A 16,670-nucleotide genomic window follows, 5' to 3' on the forward strand; every position below is an offset into this window, starting at 1 on the left:
TCCCGGAAGCAGCTGCATTTTCAGTGTATCCTTTGTACAATGGGTCACACAAGTTGAAAGCCATCCTAGAAACAGCAGGCTTGCTAGGGGATTTTCAAACTGTTTACCAAACTAAGGGAAAAACACAGATGGGAAGAGAGGAAATGCAGCATAATTGATTACTTTCGGGTAATGTGTGGGTAAGTGTAGCTAAACACAGTCAAAAGCAGAAGAAATGAAAGGCAGTGAATACTCCTACAATGAAGTACATTCAGTGTCATTGTATATATACAGTGTCGATGGAGGAATGTATGTACATTTAAAGAGAAATAAACCATGGAAACTGCTCTTAATGACACTGGAGTGAGTGTGATGTTCCCTACCCAGGTGCTATTACTCTGGAATGTTTTGGTACTGCCACAGGCAGAATCAGGCTTGGTATTTAGCAACACATGACTGAGGAGCATGAGTCAGAGAACAACTACACCTCGCTGCTTCGGGATTTTTCTGAAGCAGCAGGAGGGATAACTGAGTTCCTCCGCCAAAGCTGCTGCAGGAGGCAATCACGGTGTCAGCACCAAGCCAACCCGGAGAGCTGCGCTGCCGGGGAAGGAAGGACTGCAGCAGCAGCAGCAGCAGCAGCGAACGGGACAGGAGCTGCGCCCCGGCCCTGCTGCCCCTTGCCCGCCCGGTGGTGCTCGCTCACGGGAGGGACCCGGTGACCGTGTCCAACATAATGGGTTCTGGGATTGAGGAGCCTGAGGATGCCCTAACACGCAGACTGAGCGATCACACAGCAGCTCATCCGCCTGGGTGTGCTAGCGGACTTTTGGTGGCGATGGCACAGCCATGGAGTGCTGGCAGCGCCCAAGCTCCGCGCCGGCAGCGCGGGGCGCGTCCCTGACGCAGCTGGGGAGAACCGACCCGAGGGCACGGTAGCTCAGCCCAAGCACTTGAAAGTGTGCTGCCTCCTTGAGGGAACGTGTCTCTTGCACTTGGCGAGGAGGAGCGTTCCCCGCGAGCCTTCCCCGGGTGGTTCCGCCAAGGGCCACCCGGTTCCCAGCGCTCACAAAGGCGCTCCCAGCCCGCGCCCGCCCAGCCCCTGCCCACAGCCAACATGGCGGCGCGGGGATCGGGAACGTGCCGGCGCGCAGCCGCTCTGCCCTCCCGCGCGTGCCTCCGTGTCTGGCGGCGGGCGCGGCCACGTGACGCGTTCAAGCGCGCCGCGCGAGCCCCGCGCGGAGGGGACGGCGCGGCGGGAGCGCGCGGGACATCAGGTGACCCCAGCGGCGCGCGGGGCCCCCCCGCCCGCGGGAACAGGGACGGGACACGGGACGGGGACAGGGACAGGGACACGGCCGGGGCAGCCCGAGAGCCCGGCAGGGAGTGGGGCTCATCCGCGGGGGCCGCAGCGCGGGGGCCGGCCCGGGCAGAGTAACGCGCACCGATGCGGTGCGGGATGAGCCCGCGGCCGGGGGGCTCGGTCCGAGCACCGCGTGTTTCGGGCATGCTGCGGCCTCGCCGTCAAGCTCCGCTGCGGGAATCGCTGTCCCAGCGGCAGCGAACGCCGTGCCCGCTTCACGGGCGGCAGCCGCGGGTCCCGCCCCGCGAGGGGCGAGGGGCACGGCAGGGACACCCACCCAGCGCTGTCTGCCCTGGCTCCTTAAAGCCTCCACGAACAGCTGCTGCTTCGCCGCGGCGATGAGGCCACCGGCGCCTTTGGAATACTCGGGTGATGCGCAGGGACCGCTGCTGGCCTCGCTGCAGAACCTGTCATGTTGAACAGCATCACGCTGCGTCAGTAAATTTGAAGGCTAACAAGTACGCTGTTCTCACAACCAAGTTAGCTTTCCACAGATTACATTTTATTCCAAAAAATTAAAGCTGTACCATCTGCATTAGGGGAAACAGTCAAAAGTTATATAAAGCATAAAGACACCAGTATGCAGAACAATCCTGTTGTGCTCCTGCTGCAGCTAATTCAGCTTTCCTTTCCCGTAAGGGGCTTCTTCCTTCATAGCTTGGGCCAGGCAGTTGTAGGATGGACCATTGCCTCTCCTGCAGGCACTGAAGTGACTTCACAAACACCAGCCGTGAGCCGAGGTCCTCGCACAGGCTCAGGTAAGGGCCCCAAGTCATCAGAGCACCCCAGTGCAGCTGTGCATTGCAGATCTAGAGAGGAGGGAAGAGTTTGGCCACTGCCATTACTATCTTCTATTACTGTAATTTACTGGGACTAAGTTATTAACAAAAGCCTTATTTTCATTTTAGAGCATTAAGCAGTTAATTGTGCTATCAAGCACAATGACCTCAGCTGGCTTTCCCATAGGAACCACACTGTGAAAGTCCTTTTAGAGACTTCTTGAGCAAGACAAACAAAAAATGGAAGCACTGGAATTAATGTCTGTGAGGTGTTAGTTTTCTTTTAGGCCAGCAAAGTTCGAGGAGGTAAGTAGTTTAGTGGAATATAGCCATGGCTATTTCTCTGTCCTGCTGATCTGGCTTTGAAAAATTTCCTCTGAGGCTGTATGTCACAGGCTGCACTGAGAGGGCGTTATATGCCAGAGAAACACAATTCCCCAAGCACAGATACACTGAGCAGCATCAGACACATTGTGCTTTCTCAGAACAAGTTTTCAGAGAGAGCACAGTGAAGCATCCCTTTTCTTACTCACTTAAGAATAATCACTGAGACTTGAGCTAAATGAACCTTCAAAAGGTGTTTTAATCAGTCCCTCAGCCAGATCAGATTAACCTAAACTTTAACCTGTTCTGAGAAATGTCCAAAGCATGCAACACCCATTTCCTTCCACTTGCAGAAACCTCTAGTCACTGGTAGGCAAATTAACAGTCTGATAACAGTTGATATAGATCCAAATGTCAGTTCCTCTTAGCTCAGAAACATTTTCCTAAATTGCTCTCCTCAAGTCTACCTTGTTAATACAAAGTCCAAGGCACAATCAGTCATTCCCTCCCACCACACTGACTATTTGAGAATCATTACTGAAGTGTGAGTTGAAAGAACCATCCAAAACGATCTAGCTCTGCAAACATTTCAGATTTTCACCCTTTTCTTTTTGAGAATGGTAGACTCACAAATTGTAAGCCAACTTTTCTTGAATATAGCGTAAGTATTTTATACGACACAAGGATAATGGTACTTTTAGAGATAGATTATTTCTATGTCTATTTTACGAAACCCCCTACATTTGACATTAACATGTTATGAAGGAGAATGCAAAGGTGATGGGAATTGCAAGGTTCTCAAGACTTAACAATAGTGTGGGAAACTCTGTTGAGCTGCTGGCCAAAGCATCTAGTACAGAAAATTAATAATTTTCACATTCACATTTTGAGAACTGATACCACTTTTCTCTGCCTGAGGTGAGAAAATACATATGCCACGCAATGTTATGTGGATCAAGTAACAGTCCTGGTGTTTCAAATTAAGCCTGTTTTAATGAGATGACATATAGGGCTCCACTGCTCACTCTTTAATAATAAACCCCAGTCTTTAAAGACTGTCAGAAAAGTAACAGGGATTTCCAAGAGCTGAAGGTCTCGTTCTGACAGTGCAAAAGTGTGAGGCTGTAGCTGTGAACAAAGCAATAGGAATATAATTTCTTTATCATATGCTTTTAAAAATAGATTCCATGCAACGTGTTACACAAAGCCCACATTATAACAACAAGAAATGCAGAAGGACTTTCATAGATATATTTGAATCAGCTGACAACTACTGTAGTGATCTTAAAATCCACATTGCAATTACACCTGGAAGTTTAAAACTACAGTAGGACTTTTTCAGGAAAATTGAGCTCTCAGGAGAGTGATTTCTCGTGCCTTTGGGTTTTACATCATTTTGTGCATTGCAAATCACTGCCACACAAAACTCGGCACATAGAATAAACCTTTCTAGTGAATCTCCCCTTTAATTATTGCAGGTCACCACTAGAAAAACTGTGGCATTTGAAGGTACACTGCATAAGGTGTTTTGGTGTCCCGAGTTATGCAATTCTAAACTTAATCTGAGTGCCATGGGGTGGTTTTGTTTATATCCTGCGAGCTCTGAAAGTCTCATGTCAGGAAATGCCAAACCTTTTTTATTCCCATCACAGCATGGGAATTGTCTGTCAGCAACCGACACAACTGCTGCATGAGTTCTGTGTCAAACAAACCTGGACAGGTCCTCATGTGGTTGAAATGAGGGAGCTGCACTGGTAGGAGCATGATGACTTTTGGAAGCTCTCTGGCCAATGACCACATCAGTTTTTCTGTATGCAGGACTGGTTTCCTTCCTCAGAAGAACTCAGTGCCTGTACCAGGAGTCTCCCCACCCAGCAGCTCTGTAGGCCCCATGGGGAAGGAATGGTTAAGGAATAGCTTTTCTCCACCCAGTTAAGTCCAGGCTCAGTGCTGATAGCTGAAGGAGGGCTGTGGGCAGCCCCCTTCTGCCACTGCTTCTGTAGAAGCTCTGTGATTCTTAGAACTCCCTTGAGTTTTGGGTTATGAAGTGCCCCTTGTTGCAGCTGCATCAACTGTAGAATGGTCCATTTACCGAGCACAACAACGGGATCCTGTTTGGGCAGGATTCCACTGGCAATCTCTGCTTGACCTGGAGACCTTTGATATTTTGGCTGGCAGACTAGTTGTCTGTGCCCTGCTTGGTATTTCCCTGTGAAGTATGTTCTAGGTTGTCCGTTCTTTAGGAGACATTACGCTTCCTCCCACTCATTCCTGAGTCAAGTCCAAGCATCACTGCAAATGCTCTTAGTTGGGAGGTCCACCCCTTTCTGCACTGAGTGTGCAAATCCACTACCCATTGCTTCCTCACCAGAGAGCACAGTGTTCCAGCTCAGAAGGTGTCCCTGAGGTCCTGCAGCTGGACACATCTACATCTCCAGGTTTGCTTCCTGGAGGGGGCATTCTAAATTTATAGTACAGCTGCATACCTACAGCATCAACACAATCAGGAGAGGCCTGAGACACTGGGCTGCTTTGGGCTGGTGTTCCCAGTGGATCCTCATACTGCTGCTTTTAAGGATGACTGCATGCTGTTATCCAGAGATGACAAGACACTGGAGAAGATTGTGAATTGTTCTGATTGGAAGAGCACACTTAACCAATACCATACCTGCGTTTTAATCTTGATATTTTGATCTCCTTCTTGCCTTTTACATAGGTTTCTTTTCCTTCTCTTTTTTTAGAGAAAAAGGTTTAGAGAGAAATGGATCTTGAAAGAATCATTCAAGATACACTGACACACTTCATCCAGTCCCACATCCCTGCAGCAGACCTCAGGTATGTTGAAATGGGGAGATCCAATGTCATTGTTCTAGCTCGAACTCTCCATTAATTGTCCCTCTGTGCACTATATTGAACTCCGTAGCTTTCGCATACTTTGTGTTGCTTTTCTTTAGGCCAAATCCAGGATGCAGGTAATTTGCACAGGCTCTGTGAGAGGAATGCTTGAACAGCTGTAGTTTAGCATTGCAATCCAGTAATGTAATTTCTTTGATGACCAAGATGATTAATTTCCTGTCCAGTAATACTCATTGAAATATGGGATTTCCTTCATTCCACAGTGCTCTCAAACAGCTTTCTGAGCAGGATAATGCTGTATCAGGGCTCTCTTATTTTGAACTGCCTGCATGCAGCAATACAGCTGCCTCAAGCCTGGGACACAGCAGTTGGTTTTGCAGCTGGTGGCAGCAGTGACACAAGTTTGGAGAGCAGCAAGCAGAGAATACTGCATCCCTGAGAAAGTGTAACTTGAAGAATATGGTGACCTCACCTGAAGCACCAGTCAGCATAGAAAAGTCCAGGGTTTGAGCCTTTGGAGAAGCAGTTACAGGAGCCTCTGGACACACTTTGGGGCTTTCATTTAATGCTGCCCTGGAGGCAGGACTGGCGTGCATGATTTTGTCTGTTAATGCTTTCCACTCAACCACTGGCCACCTGCTACCTGGCTTTACTGGTGGTATGTGTCCATAAGATGCAGTCCACATAGGTCCTTCTGCTGTCATATTAAGACAACACAAGATTAGGGGGAATGGGGATGTTGAGAGAGGAAAAATTGGGCTTGTTGACCCTGCTGCCATGTCCTGTGTTCTCTCTGTCTCCAGTGGGATGGATGATGTTTTCTTCTCTTATATCACGGGTATCCTGGAAGAGCTGGGCTCACCAGAGTCCTCTGAGGAGATTTTTGACATGGACACCTTTGTGGAAATGATGGAAGCGTATATCCCTGGTTTTGCAAAAATCCACAGGTATGTGATTGCTGCCACTTTGTACATGCATGCCATGCACTGGGGGCCTGGACCCAGGCCCCTCAGTACCATAAATACTTTTGTTATACCCAGTTGTTCATGTATTAGTATCAAACCCATGCCATTAAGTCAGTCTTTGCCTGAATACACGGATACTCATTCCAGTATAGTTTGCAAGTAGGTCCTTGGCCACTTGAAATACCAGCTGATTTTACTGGGATTCCCATCATGCCTTCTCTTTCTATAAAAGGTTGCCAAGTAGGATAGGCTAATGCTTTTATTCCTTACACTAATAATACAGCTTCTGTCTCTTGCAGTGGGGATGTTTGTGAGATGATGTTCTCCCTCTCAGAAAGGCTTGGTGAAGCCCGCAACAAAGGTGAGTTACAATGTCAGCACGAAAAGGTATATTCTGTACGTTTTCAGTCTTAGTATTTGGAGTTGAGCAATGTCACAGGATAAAATACAATCTTGTTTGCCACAGTTAAGATGTCATAAGGTAGCCAGAATTGATTGATGGGGTTTTTTTCAGTGTTCAGTCAGGTTTTTGATATCAACACATGGGAGGTTGGAGTCATAGGGAATACTATCCAAAACATACTGGAGTGAAAAACACATGATATCAGTTGTCCAAATACCTCTGCTGAGACCAATTCCAGAGTAATAAGGAAGAAATAGCAGATACAAGACTTCTTATTGAAATTCTGCTGTAGGTTAATTCTGAAAGCGAGGATTTCTGCCTGCCTCTGATACCCATCTGCCTAAGTTGCATTACCACTGAGCAGCTTTTATCAGGTGCATCATCAAACAGAGTATCCAGCTGAATACATGTATCATATCTAGACTTAGCATCCTCAAAGCTCACTTCCCATTCATCCACGGACCCTGGCTCAGATGCAAAATGAGCGATGTGTGCTGGCCTGCACTGTGCAGGACTGCAGAAGTCTACAGTATGCCAATGGTCTTTTCTAATCTCAGCATTCACAGATGAGATGGACTGCTCTATCACTCAGCCCCACTGGTACTTCCCACTAAAGAAAAGACAGGTTGAAGTGCCTGGATATTAAACCTTCCAGGACATACCTGTCTGGGTTTCACTCATCTAGTAGCATCACTGCTGTCTTGCCAGAAGGCTACACAGTATAGAACAGACAGTCCTGTCTTTTATCTTACTTGCTGCTTTCTTGAACTTGACAAAATCTACTGCTCTGCTCTTGTACCCTGCATCCTATCCTTTGAGGATCCTGATGTAGCCGGAGTGTGGAAGGAAAGCAACATCCCAGTCTTAGATATGACAGAACAAAGGTGAAATGATTCTTCTTACAGTGATACAAAAAGAGCCTGTAAAAAAGGGATGCATCTGAGTAACCTGAGCACAGGATCTGCTGGCTTGCATGCAGCCTGGGAACTACCACAGTGTATTCCCACATTTAAAATCGAAATCACACCTTATTTCAAATATAGAGCAAACACCAAGGAATTCTTAGAAACATAAGAAAAATCTTAAGTATCCCCAACCAAAGCACTAGAGAACTGAGAACTGAAAGGTAGAATTGAATTTGCAAGCAGCCCATGCCCAGTACAGCCTGGAAATGCAAAACTCAGGCACTCCAGTGTGTGCTAGCACTTTGTTCCTGCAGGTCAGTGTGAGCAGAGCTGCAGCTGTCTCCACTGAGGGCAGAAGGAACAGTAGTGCTTTCAAGTCTTGTCACTTAAGAAGAGATTTGCTTTGGCACATGAAGCCCTAGCAATCCAATGCCAACAAAGCACAGAGCTCTAGCCTTAGTGGGACTGTTCCTCAGGAGATATCACTGTGTCTTTAAGAAAAACCTGGCCAAAAGGCTGTGGAAAGCAGAAGTGAAGCGCCCTCTGAAGACCTCACCAAGGGCCAGGAGTCTGGAGCTGGAGCCTGCAACGGGGAAAGGCTGTGCACTGTAACAGACGGAGCCAGGGCCCAGGTATGAGTACCCTGCAGAGGAGCAGGAACACTGGGGACAGTCACACAGCTCTAGGCTGCCAGCATTTTTTAAGGGCATTTTCTAGCTATGGAAGGAACTACAGCATAGGCTGTGATACAGCATCACTGTGATCTCCTCCATTGTATCACCTGAACAAGACTGTGTGAGAAAATCATGTGTTGACAAAAGACTGAGCCAATGCTCTGGCTCATCGTTTCCAGCCACCAGAAGGGATGAGCCAGAGCAATAACAGAGGGCCCCAGTGCCCTCAGGGATCCTACAGCAGCCACAGGCACTGCATCACCTGCCAGATCCCCCCACCTTCCTCCCCTATGCTCTTGTTTGCTGTTTCTCCAGTACTGATCCATTCCTGTTCTACAGCATAATCATTCTGTGCCCACAGCCTTCTAGCAAATGCTGCTATGGCGATGCCTTCTGATGTAGCCTCAGGTCAGTGTTTAGCAGCTCCTTCCCTTTCCAATCAAAGCACATACAATTTCATAAGGTGTACAGGAGTTCAGGCATTTGCATCACAGTATCCAGAAAACTCACTCCTAAGGAGACACATAGTGTGGCCACACAGATGAATCAGTTCACAGCAGCCCTACTTAAAAGCGAGTTGAAATACAGAGGGAGGAGATTAAGGAAGAGTAATGGTTTGTCTTTCCAAGGATACAGTTCCCTGTTACCTTCAGGAATGGGATTTAGTAAGGAGAGAGAGCCTTTAGCCAAAGGCAAGCTGAATTTCCTGGCAATAAAAAAACAGAAGCCCTAGTCCTCTCCTCACTGCATCCTCAACTTATCTCTGTCTCTTGCTCCAACTAGGAAGGCAATGACTTGAAGGATGGGTTGGAGCTGCTACTGGAGATGTTCCCAGCCTGTACCCTGAGCCAGGCAGAGAAGGCTCTCGCCATGGCCTTGGGAAACTTGGAAGAGGCAGTGCAGTTAATTGTGGAGGAGAAGGTGGAAATTGGCCCAGCAGGTGTGAGTGTGAAGGTACTGTACTCTGACCTGGGTGGCAGTGGGCCAAGGAGCAGGGCAGAGCTTAGGGACACAGGCATCACAGCTGTCTGCTATAAGCAGAAGCTTTGACTGCAGAAACTTTTCTGTACAATGAGCCAGCAGGATCACCCAGAATAACACCCCCTCTCCCTCCCCTGACTCTCTTAGTATAGGCTGTGCTCACAACCAAGCCAGCCCCGCAGCGAAGCTGTGGCTGGCACCCCTTTCCCACGGGCTGGAGTGCTGGAGTGAGCACTGGAGGGCTCACCAGGCTAGCATGGGGGAAGCTGTATGCCCCATGTTGTGCTATTCATACATCCACCTTGTCTTCTCCCAGGAACTGGCACGACCCCGCAGAACACCCAATCACGAGGAACTAAAACAAGTTATCCTACAAAAGTAAGTACCCAACAGCAAAGAACCCCTTATGTTCCTCCCAGTAAAGGAGGACATGGCAGTTTGGGGAACAATGTGGTCTATAAAGAACTTAGGCTGCAAGATGCTTCATAAGGATGCTGTGAAGCTGACTTGAGTATAACTGAACATATCTAAGCACAAATACAGTCATCACCTGGAGGGACAAAAACAACCAAACAACAAAAACCAACAAAACAGGTTTGGTTTTTTTTAGAGCTCTGGCACAGAAACAGGTTACTTGTACCAGCAGGGTCACAGCACTGGCCATGTGTGAGGTTACAGCTTCCTAAAACTATACTGTAAATCACAGCACTGTTAGCTGAGGTCCTGGTTAAAGTTTCAAGGCAAAAACATCATTCTGCAGCTCAGGTAACAAACACATGGTGACTTGCAGAACTACAGCAACTCATTCATACCTCTATCCTTGGAAACAGTCCAAACAAGGCTAAAGATTATCTTTAAGAGACTGTCTGTACAACAACACTGAGAAGATTAAATCTCAGTTGCTGAGGGTAGAAATGCAATGCATTTAAAGAAACCTCTCTGAAGTCCTCCTATGGACTTCTTGGGAATGAAAGAATCTTTAGATTGGTTTACCTACATTAATTTCTAAAAGCATTTAATTCTCAGTAAGAAAACCCACAGTGGTTTCATCAATCTGCTTTAAGATCTCTGTTTTCATGAGTATCCTCATGCAGGCGTGCAGCTTCCACACATCCATCCAGCCACATCTTTTCCACTACTTTACATTCTCCCCAGCGACAGAATAAGCAGTCGATGGGCTAGGAAAGATAAAGCAAGGGCAGAACAGCATCCAGGCAGAAGTAGCAATCCCTGTCCTTGCACATCTGTGGAGGCTCCTTTCAGAGTGACAGGTGCGGGAACAAAAAAGCACGAGCTGCTTGTTATGTTTCTGAGAACTTCAGTTTAATGACATTTTGGCAACATCCTGTACTTTAAACATCACTCAAGCACAGGTACAGAGAGCAGATCGCCATAGCAGAAGATACACATGAGCAAATATACTAACTACTGAGGGAGCGGTCATGGTCAGCTGTTGTAAACCAGCACCAAAATCTCAGAGTAGTAATTCAGCAGTACAGCAAGCAAATGCTTGGACCCTGATGTTTCAGTCACATAGCAAATGAGGTGATGCTTTTATGAAGTTGCTTCCAGCACAGACCTGTTTCACAGTCAAGTAGTAGGTGGCATGTGAAAGGAACACCATCCTTCAGGGCAGCAGATTGGTCCTCTAATTTCACCTCTGTCTTCTTTGGCTGCCATCACTTGGACTGAGAAGGAGCAAAGCTGCCCTAACGGCAGAGCACACTGGACCTCAGCATCTCTCAGTTGGGCAGTGGCTGGCACCATTCTCAACCATCTGAGTTTTCAGTACCTTTCACATATAACCAAGGATGCTACTCTAGGAGAATCCTGCTGGACTCTTACCAGAAGGATGACACTTCTTGCCTGTTTTCATCCAGAGGGGAACATCAGTGCTCCTTGATGCAATCTGGTCACATAGGACATGTTGCACAGCCACAAACCAGCCAGGGGAGAAGGCTGAGAGTAATCCCAGGCAATGTATGTTATAGTGTTCACTAAATGCTTCTTGTGTTTCAGATACATGATGGTGGACAGTGCAGATGATCAGAAAACACATCGGCCAGCTCCACCCAAAGAGGTAAACAGAGCAGTCCCAGCTCACCAGCAGTTTGAATGTCCTTTGTTTAAAAAAATCAGGCTGCAAGTCCAAAATCAAGAGGGCAGGCCAAATGCAGTATCGTTCACAGAAGCTCTTAGTCAAAGAGAGATTAGCTTAGATAAGGTGCTTGCTGCAGGCTCTGTCATTTCCTACCATTCCTGACTACCATGGCTATTGCTCCACCCCATCAGGCAGCATCCTTTCCAGTTTTGGCCAATATTCCCAGCACAATGATGGTAAAGCAGCCCACCCACCCACCTCCCAGAGTGCAGATCTTCTGCTTGCCCCCTCCTTTCTCAAGCAGTGTGGCTGTCCATCCACTTGTTAATATCTGTCTTCTTCAGGCTCCCAAGAAGTTGATCCGCTATATCGATAACCAGGTGGTGAGTACAAAAGGAGAGAGGTATAAAGACATCAAGAAGCCTGAGAGTGAAGAGATGAAGAGAACCTACATCAGCCTAAAACCAGCCAGGAAGTACAAGTTTCACTGACAGCCAGGTCCTTCTGCCTTCCACCTCACTGCCCAGGCATGGCAGGATGGATGTGTGGTGCAAGGAATGAGGGGACTCCTCCACCTGCCAGTAACTTGAACTAACCTGGGAGCCAGGACACTGTCTTCAGCTTCCTCAACTAACCTGGTTGACAGGGAAGAGATTTCTCTCCTTATGTGGCTATCCCTCTGCCCTCAGGGGCACACTGCAGTGGCTCTCTGGGCCCTGGGCATTCTCTGCTATTCCTTGCATGGGACATTTTTAGATCTAAGATGTGACTTGTGCTTTTGCAGCAACCTTTTTAACAAGTCTGTGTGCACTGTTATTTAGAGTGCCAGTATTAATAAAGATGTGAGTTGGTGTGTAGTTCTGCCAGAGCACACATATGCTTTACAGACACTGCCTCCAATTCCTCCTAAGGCCAAAGATAGAAGCAGGGTCCCCTCTCTTCCTCGAATTACTCTCTTCATCACGTTTACCACAAGATGTGGCTGCTGTTTGATTAACTGCCTAGTGGATACAAAGGCTGAGGCTGAACTCCAGAGCTAGACTCCCTGCCAACATAACCTGCAGCTCTCCATAAACTCCAGCTGACAGTAGAGCCAGTGGTCCTGCCATTTCTCACCACTGTTGAGTGCCAAAGCTCCAGTCATGCCACAGGGAGCAGGATACAGTAGCAGGCCCGGGCACTACTAAAATGTTAAGTCAGAAGCTGGAAGAAACAAATGACAAACTGCTTTCAGTGACAGCACAGCTAGGTTTGGTGTCTTTCTGTCAGTTAAATTTCAGTTAGAACTGGAGTGTGTTCCCCCTGAAAACATCTCTCACCTTGCCCCAGCCTAAACCAGCATCCCTAGGCCTGGACAGACACACTGCCTGTGCTGGGGTCACACCAGTCCTTTGGTGCCAGGCTGGCCAGTGGCTGTGGGCTGGAGCTAGGCTTATTGCCCTCCTCCCAGAGCCCAGAGGGGCCTGCCCTCTCCCAAGAGGAGGGCTGCTAGCTGTTCTTTTTGCTTCAGCTGGTCTGGTTTGTTCCACAGCTCTGCTGACATGCCCTGTACACCCACCCCAGGGGACAGTCCCCATCAAACGGTCCCCTGCTCTCTGGACAGCTGCCACTTAGAGATTTAAAATACAACAAATAGTAAATCCTGTCTATTAGATGGCCTGGCCAAGGCCTGTTCAGCACCATGGTGTTCCTGCAAGTCACTCGCTCTCTCCACACCACTGCAGAGGGGGTTACTTTCCCCAGAGGCATCAACGAAGCCTACTCATGAATACTGAGTGGCTGCTAAACAGCCCCAGAGGAAAGAGTGAGTCCCACTCAGGCCAGCCTCAACAGTGGGACGGACTTCTCCCTCTGCACATCTCCACACCAGCCAGTTCTGGCATCCTTCTGGGATCCCAGCGTTGTGTCAGTCCCCCCCCTCCCCAGCAGCAGCAGTTCTAGATCTGAAGGTTGATGAAAGGGGCGAAGCCAACCACGTCCTGCAGGAGAACAAGAGCCCTCTGCAGCGGAGGCTCCACATCCAGCTCCACCCCACGGCTTCGTAGGACACTCAAGCTGGACTCAGCCACGTTGTGGCAATGCTTGACCTTCAGTGAGCGCAACTTGGGACAGTACTCAGCCAGGACCCTGCCATGAAAGAGAGCACATGCAAGTTGCAAGTCAGGATTCCTAAGTGCACCATTCACACTCTACTCCCAGCAGCCCAGAGCTCATGACTGTACCATGCATGCACCATCCTTTGGGAGCAGCACCCTGACAGTCTGAGAGAAAGTCAAGAACATGGTTGGATCCCAGACCTACCCTCCATGACATGCTGGGAAATTCGCTGTCAACAGCACAGTGTCTCTCCTGAAGGGCCTGCGAGTGGCTTTTCTCCCAGACTGAGTCTTACTGCTTTCAGGATAGAGACATCTGACTTTCCTGTCTGGTCCTCTTCCTTTCCCCATCCCAGTCACCTGTCATCCCCACCCTGGCTCCCCACATTGCTCAGTACCTGATGGAGTCATTCTTGACTCGCAGACATCCTGTGAGGTCCAAGTGCTCCAGCTCAGGGCAGCACTTGGCAGTCTCCTCGACTGCCACGTCACCCACGTTCGCATTGACAGCCAGTGACAGAGACTTGAGCCTGCTGCACTTCTGCACCAGGTAGCAGATGGCCTCGTCCTTCAGCTGGCGACAGGCCGTCAGGTCCACAGCCTCCAGGGCCTTGCAGTGGTCAGCCAGGCTGCGCAGGGACAGGCTGTCCACCCAGTCGCAGTGAGCCAGGGACAGCTGGCGCAGGCTGGGGCAGCTCAGCGAGATGGTGACCAATGCATGACGGCTGAGCTGGGCACAGCCCTTCAGCTGGATCTGGTGCAGGTGGTGGTTCTGCTCGATGACTGGGAGCAGCTCGCAGTCCGTCAGCCAGTCGGAGCAGTTCTGGAGCGCCAGCTGCTGCAGCACTTTGTTGTCTTTCAACAGGTTAACAAAAGCAGCTCGAGGGATGGCAGGTCTGATCTGTGTGGGGAACCCAGGAAGAATGAGGCATTTCCCCAGGACTGCACATCAGACTGATCCTCACCAAATACCCTTTCCTCTCCTTTCTTCAACTGTGCCAGTGGTGACCAAAGCCACCTCCTGTCCTCATCTCCAGACACACCCTACCATCACTCGCCTCACCTCATGCCAAGGTTACTGCTACAAGCTAGAAGATGCTCTAGCTTCTCCATCCCACATAATCTCCAAAAATGTCTTTGCTAGACCACTCTGTGTCCTCACAGAACAGCAGCCACTCCAGTAATTCCCACTCCTAGGCCATGTCTCGTACAGCCAGCACAAGCTTTCCTTGATGACCAGGCACAGAGTTACCTCCCATCAGACCCACCCTATTGCACAACCTCTGTGAGGACCAACAGGCCACGCCACTCCAGAGCTGGCTTGTGTTTCTGCCAGCCAGTGCCCCATAATGACCAGGGTGGAGCTTTCACGCTTACTCCTCCCAGGGCCTCTTGCTAAAGTCACTGGCATTGCCAGACCCTGAATCACTGCCTCTCCTCCCTGAGCCCATCTGTCCAGCCTAACACCTGAGCCATTAACCCAACCTCCTGAGCAGTAACCACCCTCCTTGCCAGGGGTTTCTTTTCCCCACACAAATGCTCCCGTGTTAGTTCCAGAGCAGGAAGACACCTGTGTCCTCCCCCAGGCTCAGAGTCATCCAATACCTGGCTTGAATCAAAGCAGCGCATGTTGGCCAGGTAAAGCTGGATGAGGGACTGGAATGACTTGCTGACCCTCTGCAGACTCAGGAGCTGCTGCAGTGGCAGATGACAGAGAATATGTGGAAGCAAGACGTCTTCCCAGGGCAGGTCCAGGAGGCATCCCCTGGTGGGGGTCAAACTCATCCTCAGACACCAGAGAGCCAGGCTACTGCAGGAGCCAGGCTAGATCACTGCTGCCGGGTGCCTCTAGGAGGAACAGCCAGAAAGGAAGACTCAGCGATGTTTCCCACAACTGGCCCACAGGGTAAAGCCCTTTGGCCAGCCATCAGCAGGGCATGTGTCTGACACCTGCGTCACCTCCTCCCCAGCCTGGGACGTTCACTGCTCAGGTATTCAAGTCCACCTGCCCGCACTGCCCTTCAGGAGACCTCGGGTAGGGCTTTCCACCAGCCGCTGAAGGAGTCCCTCTCCCTCAGCGAAGAAGCAAGCGGCTGCTGCAGCATTACCGCACCGCTCGCGGGGTAGCTGTGCCAGGCTTTCATGTCTGAGCATCGCTCCTACCTGGCAGCTGGTCCCCTGCATCCAGTGCCGGGCCATTCGGGCACCCTGCGAAGGGGAGAGACCAGGCACCTGCTCCTTCCCGCCCGGAGCACCCAGGCTCCGGGTTCCCCACCGGGCGACCCCCCGAGGAGCGGGGCCGCGGCACCTCTGCGGCGATGGGGCCTCGGGTCGCGAGGGGTCTCGGCAGCCCGGAGCCTCCCGAGGCCGCGGTCAGACCCAACCCCAGCAGCACCCGCAGCTGGGAGCGCCTCGCCCGCGGCCGTTCCTGCCCCGCCACCCGGCTCGGCCCCAGAGCCGCCCCCGGGCTGCCCCACCGCCGGAGCGGGGCGGCGGCGGGAGACGCGCCGGGGCCTGGACACCGCTCCGCTCCCCGCCGCAGGGCCCTGTGACGAGGCGGCAGCAGCAGCCCAACTCGGTCCCTCAGTACCTGCGGGCCCACCGAGACTCCCCCCGCCGCTCCATCGCGCCGAACCCGACCTGGACACCGGCGGCCGGCCGTGACGTCACGCCGCCGGGCGGAAGTGCGCGCGCCCGGTTGCCGCGGCCCCGCCCCCGGCCGCGCCCCCGCGGCGCGCGCGCTACCGGAGGGGCCGGAGGGGGCAGCGCTCGGGGCCGCCGGGCAGGGATGGGGGAGCGCTCGGGGCCGCCGGGCAGGGATGGGGGAGCGCCCGGGACCGCCGGGCAGGGATGGGGGAGCGCCCGGGGCCGCCGGGCAGGGATGGGGGAGCGCCCGGGGCCGCCGGGCAGGGATGGGGGAGCGCTCGGGGCCGCCGGGCAGGAATGGGGGAGCGCTCGGGGCCGCCGGGCCGGGCACCGAGCGGCCGCGGATCCCACCGGTGTCCCAGCGGCTCCCACAGGTTGCTCCCAGCGGCGCGGCGCGCACACCGGCCCTGGTGCCCCAGCTCCACGGGCGCTCCTGCTCCCGAGGGCGCACCGCCAGTCCCAGTTCCTCAGTTATCCCAGTTCCCCAGCACACACCAGGTCCCCACGGTCCCAGCTCGCCGGCGCACACTGGTGGCTGCAGCCCCGTAGCTATCCCGGTTCCCCGGTGCACACCGGCTGTCCCAGTTCCTCAGTTATC

General features: G+C 51.3%; 2 protein-coding genes across 7 annotated transcripts; one reads left to right on the top strand and one right to left on the bottom strand.

The window, feature by feature from the left end:
• Nucleotides 1–1,171: 1,171 nt before the first annotated feature.
• Nucleotides 1,172–12,187, top strand: CUEDC2 (CUE domain containing 2). 4 transcript variants are annotated; one of them, XM_071563527.1, is made up of 10 exons: nt 1,172–1,256; nt 1,982–2,100; nt 5,187–5,280; nt 6,105–6,248; nt 6,566–6,627; nt 8,073–8,206; nt 9,032–9,202; nt 9,546–9,607; nt 11,249–11,309; nt 11,675–12,187. In XM_071563527.1, exons 3-10 carry the CDS (start codon nt 5,207–5,209, stop codon nt 11,819–11,821), a joined length of 855 nt encoding a protein of 284 aa, XP_071419628.1. In that variant the 5' UTR covers nt 1,172–1,256; nt 1,982–2,100; nt 5,187–5,206; the 3' UTR covers nt 11,822–12,187. The 4 variants fall into 4 exon arrangements, with proteins under 4 accessions (XP_071419628.1, XP_071419625.1, XP_071419626.1 ...); XM_071563524.1 differs by lacking the exon at nt 11,675–12,187 and having other exon boundaries at nt 11,249–11,592; XM_071563525.1 differs by lacking the exon at nt 11,675–12,187 and having other exon boundaries at nt 1,189–1,256; nt 2,000–2,100; nt 11,249–11,592.
• On the bottom strand, nt 10,502–16,647 carry FBXL15 (F-box and leucine rich repeat protein 15). Of its 3 annotated transcripts, none has more exons than XM_071563531.1 (4): nt 16,568–16,647; nt 15,032–15,274; nt 13,825–14,327; nt 10,502–13,457 (listed from the first exon to the last, which is right to left on the bottom strand). In XM_071563531.1, the coding sequence occupies exons 2-4, from the start codon at nt 15,209–15,211 to the stop codon at nt 13,268–13,270; spliced, it is 873 nt and encodes a 290-aa protein (XP_071419632.1). In that variant the 5' UTR covers nt 15,212–15,274; nt 16,568–16,647; the 3' UTR covers nt 10,502–13,267. The 3 variants fall into 3 exon arrangements, with proteins under 3 accessions (XP_071419632.1, XP_071419629.1, XP_071419630.1); XM_071563528.1 differs by lacking the exon at nt 16,568–16,647 and adding an exon at nt 16,017–16,098; XM_071563529.1 differs by lacking the exon at nt 16,568–16,647 and adding an exon at nt 15,386–15,736.
• Nucleotides 16,648–16,670: the final 23 nt, after the last annotated feature.

Source organism: Pithys albifrons, chromosome 9 (genome assembly GCF_047495875.1).
Source record: "Pithys albifrons albifrons isolate INPA30051 chromosome 9, PitAlb_v1, whole genome shotgun sequence".
Classification (NCBI taxonomy): Eukaryota; Metazoa; Chordata; class Aves; order Passeriformes; family Thamnophilidae; genus Pithys; species Pithys albifrons.

Bases quoted from the DNA above. Each gene is read 5' to 3' on its own strand.
- CUEDC2 (XM_071563524.1), top strand. From the start codon at position 5,207: ATGGATCTTGAAAGAATCATTCAAGATACACTGACACACTTCATCCAG. The intron at 5,281-6,104 runs GTATGTTGAAAT...CTCTGTCTCCAG, and splicing joins ATCCCTGCAGCAGACCTCAG to TGGGATGGATGATGTTTTCT. The intron at 9,608-11,248 runs GTAAGTACCCAA...CTTGTGTTTCAG, and splicing joins AAACAAGTTATCCTACAAAA to ATACATGATGGTGGACAGTG.
- FBXL15 (XM_071563531.1), bottom strand. From the start codon at position 15,211: ATGAGTTTGACCCCCACCAGGGGATGCCTCCTGGACCTGCCCTGGGAA. The intron at 14,328-15,031 runs GTATTGGATGAC...TTCCCCACACAG, and splicing joins GCTGCTTTGATTCAAGCCAG to ATCAGACCTGCCATCCCTCG. The intron at 13,458-13,824 runs GTACTGAGCAAT...CTTTCATGGCAG, and splicing joins GTCAAGAATGACTCCATCAG to GGTCCTGGCTGAGTACTGTC.